This window comes from Coenobita brevimanus, chromosome 38, assembly GCF_032717465.1.
Source record: "Coenobita brevimanus isolate Jiangsu-jjx chromosome 38, ASM3271746v2, whole genome shotgun sequence".
In the NCBI taxonomy this organism is placed as follows: Eukaryota; Metazoa; Arthropoda; class Malacostraca; order Decapoda; family Coenobitidae; genus Coenobita; species Coenobita brevimanus.
Window position 1 is genome coordinate 1,505,001 of NC_136991.1, and position 5,000 is coordinate 1,510,000.

General features: G+C 43.5%; 1 protein-coding gene across 1 annotated transcript in view; it reads right to left on the reverse strand.

The window, feature by feature from the left end:
• Positions 1–5,000, reverse strand: part of pnut (septin 7-like protein pnut) — a 95,277-nt gene that overhangs the window by 54,420 nt on the left and 35,857 nt on the right. The window contains exons 3-4 of the mRNA XM_080269852.1: positions 976–1,035; positions 715–828 (exon numbers count right to left, since the gene is read on the reverse strand). Of these exons, the coding sequence (XP_080125978.1) occupies positions 715–828; positions 976–1,035 (174 nt within the window). The remainder of the gene's footprint in view (positions 1–714; positions 829–975; positions 1,036–5,000) is intronic.

Here is a 5,000-nt window from a genome sequence, read left to right on the forward strand (position 1 = left end):
CTGTGTAGAGGATGACTATATGAAGTGTGTGGATGGTGTCTATAGGAACCTCTTGAAGATGCTAGTAAGATGGTGCTCTTGGGAGATTAGACAAGGGCAAGGCTGGGTCGTGAGGGAATGCAGTGGTAGAGGATGTGTGTGTGTGTGTGTGTGTGTGTGTGTGTGTGTGTGTGTAACTGGGAGGTTTGTGTGGTCCTGTGATGTCTTATACCACGCATTATATACAGATCCACACAGAGGTCACCATTTTCTCTCTCCTAAACTGATGCATATATAGCAGAATTGTAAAGTGTAATAAGGAAAATAAATTACTGAAGAGAATGTGTAACGAACCGGAGAAAACAGGCCACAGGGTTGAGAGAGAGAGAGAGAGAGAGTCCATCCCATCACCATTAACCCTCTCCTCAACAGGTCAACTCTAGCAGTAGACGACAGTAAAATATAATCCATACTCTTTTTACTTTAACTTGGCCTAAAATAGTAGAACTGCCATCTCACCATCTTGAATGCTGAATTGAAACAAGAGATCAGCACTAGAATAAGGTGCTAGTCACGAAGAAGTGCTGTGGAAAGGATGTAGAGTCGTAAAACTTGTTCACCACTGAGCTGTGTGAATTAAGCTGCAAAAGGACGAAAATCTGGGCCAAGTTAAAGTGAAAGGAGAATAGCTATGTATCTGAATATTCCACCTTTTCCTCCTCTGCTGCCACTCACCTCCTTATTCTCCTCATCCTTGTGCTCCTTGCGTTCCTTGGTGGTCAGGAGCTGTTCCTTGATGGAGGCCACACTCGCCGGCGCGGGTGTGGGCGCGGGTGCGGGTGCGGGGGCCTGAGTGGGCGCAGGGTTGGAGGCGGGGGCGGGTGCGGGGGTGGAGTTGGCGGTGGTGGGGGGTGGAGGGGGTGCGGTGGAGGGGGCGGTGAGAGGGGCGGAACCTCCTCCCCCTCCCCCTCCTCCTCCTCCTCCCCCTACCCCCACTCCCCCTCCCCCTCCACTGGTGCTGTCCGCCTTGAAGAACATCTCCCTCTTGCTCTGCAGCTGCAATAATACCAGATAAGACATTAGTGACCACAAACACAAACCTCCACATTAATTAAGGCCTATGTAAAGAGACTACCAGCTTTGTCTGCCATCAAGCCCTATTCTGGAGACTCATGTTACTAGACACAAATGATGGCACAGACGGCCTCATGGGTAGAACAATATGAAAGGCAGAATAGAAGAAAGAAAAAAAGAAAGGAAAAAGAAGGAAAAGGTTGGACCAAAGGCTAGTGGAAATCAGCAAAAAAAAATATATATACATATTCTCTCCAGTAAACACATTAAAGGAAGCTAAAGTCAAGATGCGTTCATTCTGAGACGCCTGGACACAAGGGTTTCAAAGACTGGATGTCGCTGGCAGATGGAAAAAGAGAGTGAGAAGGGCAATGGCAATATCGTAGTAACAATACCAATAGTAACTGCATTAGTTATACTACTACTATTATTACTGCTACTACTACTACCGCTATTACTGCTACTACACCTACCACTACTACTAATTATAATAAGAAGAAAATGAAGAAGAAGGACCACCACCACCACCACCAACAACAACAACAACAGCAACAACACTCGACGCCTGCACACTCTTTTCTATCATTTGGCGTCAATGGATTTCCCAGCCATGCAACATCCCCCCCCCCCTCAATTTCTACATCACGGGAGTTACGCACCTGCTTGCTCAACAGGTGTGGGATTCATTAGGCAATATAAACACAACATTTCCTCTGCCTCACCTCTGAATCTTAAGTACATCTTTGAAATATGAGGAAATAGTCTGTAATGCCGCTCTTCTAAATACTACTACTACTACTACTACTAAAAATATAATAATAATAATAATAATAATAATAATAATAATAATAATCCCCTTCTCACTGCTACACAGGGCCTAATAAAAAAAACTGTCCATTAACTTCCCCCCCCCTCCAAAAAAAAAAAGAAAGATACCAGACATTTTTCTTTGCTATTAGATTATACAGTTTTTTTACGCTTCGAGATGATGATCATGATGATGATGATGATGACGTAACTGGTAGTACATATAAGTGAGTCGGTTGATGATGATGATGACGCAACTGGCAGTATATATAAGTGAGTAGGCAGGATGATGCTGATGATGCTGATGGTGATGGTGGTGATGGTGATACTGCTGCTGATGATGCAAGTGGTGGTGTGTAAGTGAAGCCATTGTACTTCACTGTTGCCTCATCCACGCCATCACTGCTGTATTTAACCTTGTACACACACGCACACACACACTAGCACAAACACACACACACTAGCACAAACACACACACACCAGCACAAACACACACAAAGACTAGCACAATAACGCACACAAACAAACACGACACAAATACCCACAGACAGGCCGACTAGCACAAATACGTACAGACAAATACGCACACAGACAGGCAGACTAAAACACGCACACAAACAGACTAGCACAAATACGCAGACACAGGCTAGCAAAAATACGCACACAGACAGACAGACAAACACTAGCACAAATATTACTCTGCTTTGTAGCATGTATTAGACAACATGAAAGTAAAATGGAGACTGGTGAATTTATAAGTTTGTCTCTCCATGCGTAGAAAAACAGTAAAACACAGACACACACACACACACACACACACACACACACACACACACACACACACTGATCAAAAGTAGACTTCAATTAATCAAAACATCCTCCCATATTCTCACCACGATTCTTTCTTTCCTGTTTTCAATTCGGCGATAAATAAATAAAATAAAGTATTACATTCCTTTACTACCCTAGCACCTTAACTCATTACATCACCGGACGTCCGTAATGGTTACCACCCAACGTTGTAAACGGTTCTCTGGGAATAAGAAACCATTTGGCCCGTCACTTGTGTAGTGTCACCTTAAGACAGCACTACATCAGATAAGTGGATGGTAAGCTCGTCCATCCCTTACACATGCAATACGTTGGGGTGTACCTGCACTATGTATATGTATGTAAAGAGACAGACATACAACAGTTGGGTGTAAACACACATAGATAGATATATCCAGACAGACATACACAGACAGACAGATGCACACATATACAGATAGATAGATACAGACATACACACAGACACAGATAGATACATACATACAGGCAGACAGGGTTAAGATATAACCTCCATCAATATTATTGATTTGGAAATAATTATTGGAAATAGTAGTAGTAGTAGTAGTTAGTAGTAGTAAAGTAGTACGGTGGTAGTAGAGTAGTAGTAGTAGTAGTAGTAGTAGTAGTAGTAGTTGTTGTTGTTGTTGTTGTAGTTGCAGCAGTAATAGTAGTCGTAGTAGTAGTAGTAGTAGTAGTAGTAGTAGCATCATCATCATCATCATCATCATCATAATAATAATAATAGTAGTAGTAGTAGTAATAGTAGTAGTAGTAGTAGTAGTAGTAGTAGCAGCAGCAGTAGTAGTAGTAGTAGTAGTAGTAGTAATAATAATAATAATAATAATGAAAATGGACTCACACCTGGAGTGATACCCGTGTCACACCGGATACCAGAGATAAGGTCATTCTCTCTCTCTCAACCATTCCTCCCCTCCCATCACTCTCTCTTTCATGCCTTTCTCTCCATCTTTCATTCTCTTTCCTCCCTCTTTCCCTTCTTGCCCATCTGTGTGTGTGTGTGTGTGTGTGTGTGTGTATGTGTGTGTGTGTGTGTGTGTGTGTGTGTGTGTGTGTGTGTGTGTGTGTGTGTGTGTGTGTGTGCGCGTGCGTGCGTGCGTGCGTGCGTGCGTGCGTGTGTGTGTGTGTGTGTGTGTGTGTGTGTGTGTGTGTGTGTGTGTGTGTGTGTGTGTGTGTGAGAGAGCCTTCCTAACACCTCTTCCTCTCCGATTTATCTTCCTGTATGTTACCGAAGCAAAGTATGTTGATTAAAAAAAAAAAAACACTACAGACAAATAACAAACAAGAGACGGTCACAAATTTAAAAATAAATAAATAAATAAATCGCAGAGGCACAAGTGACACGACATCAAAACCAAGCAGAACTGGGAGCAATAGAACACTAACAACGCTTGGCCTAACAAACTAACAACCCGAGAGAGAGAGAGAGAGAGAGAGAGAGAGAGAGAGAGAGAGAGAGAGAGAGAAACCTTGGAAATGTTATGGTAAGAGCACAGGATACGCAAAGTGCTATTTGTACTGAGAGAGAGAGAGAGAGAGAGAGAGAGAGAGAGAGAGAATTTGCTACGAGAATTAAAAACGATGATGATGATGATGATGATGATGATAATAATAATAATCTATCTATCTATCTATAGCCCGACGCCCTAATCCCGCAAAGGGTGGCCGCAGACAAAACGCCTCCAAGTCACTCTGTCACCCACCATTTGACTCCCCTCCCCCCAACTCACCCCCCCCTCCCTCATATACCTCTCAACTCCATCCCTCCACCTCATCCTCGGTCTACCCCTCCCTCTCCCTCCCTCCACCTCACCTACATACACCCTCTTAGTCAGTCTTTCATTCTGACTAATAATAATAATAATAATAATAATAATAATGGAAATAACAGAATGTGTGTGTGTGTGTGTGTGTGTGTGTGTGTGTGTGTGTGTGTGTGTGTGTGTGTGTGTGTGTGTGTGTGTGTGTGTGTGTGTGTGTGTGTGTGTGTGTGTGTGTGTGTGTGTGCAGGCCTTCAAGTACATCTTTACGGGGTGGCTCAAAAGTCATCGCATTCCTACCTCAAACATCCAAGATTCCCCCCCCCCCATCTACCACAGTCCGCCATCTTGCTTTATTCTTTCACCTCCCAGATGATTCTCTCTCTCTCTCTCTCTCTCTCTCTCTCTCTCTCTCTCTCTCTCTCTCTCACAAACACACACGAAAGCAATCACTCCTCCCTTCCATCATTCACTTCTATCATTCCTCTCTCTCTCACATGAACGAAATCACTCCTCTCTTCCATCACTCA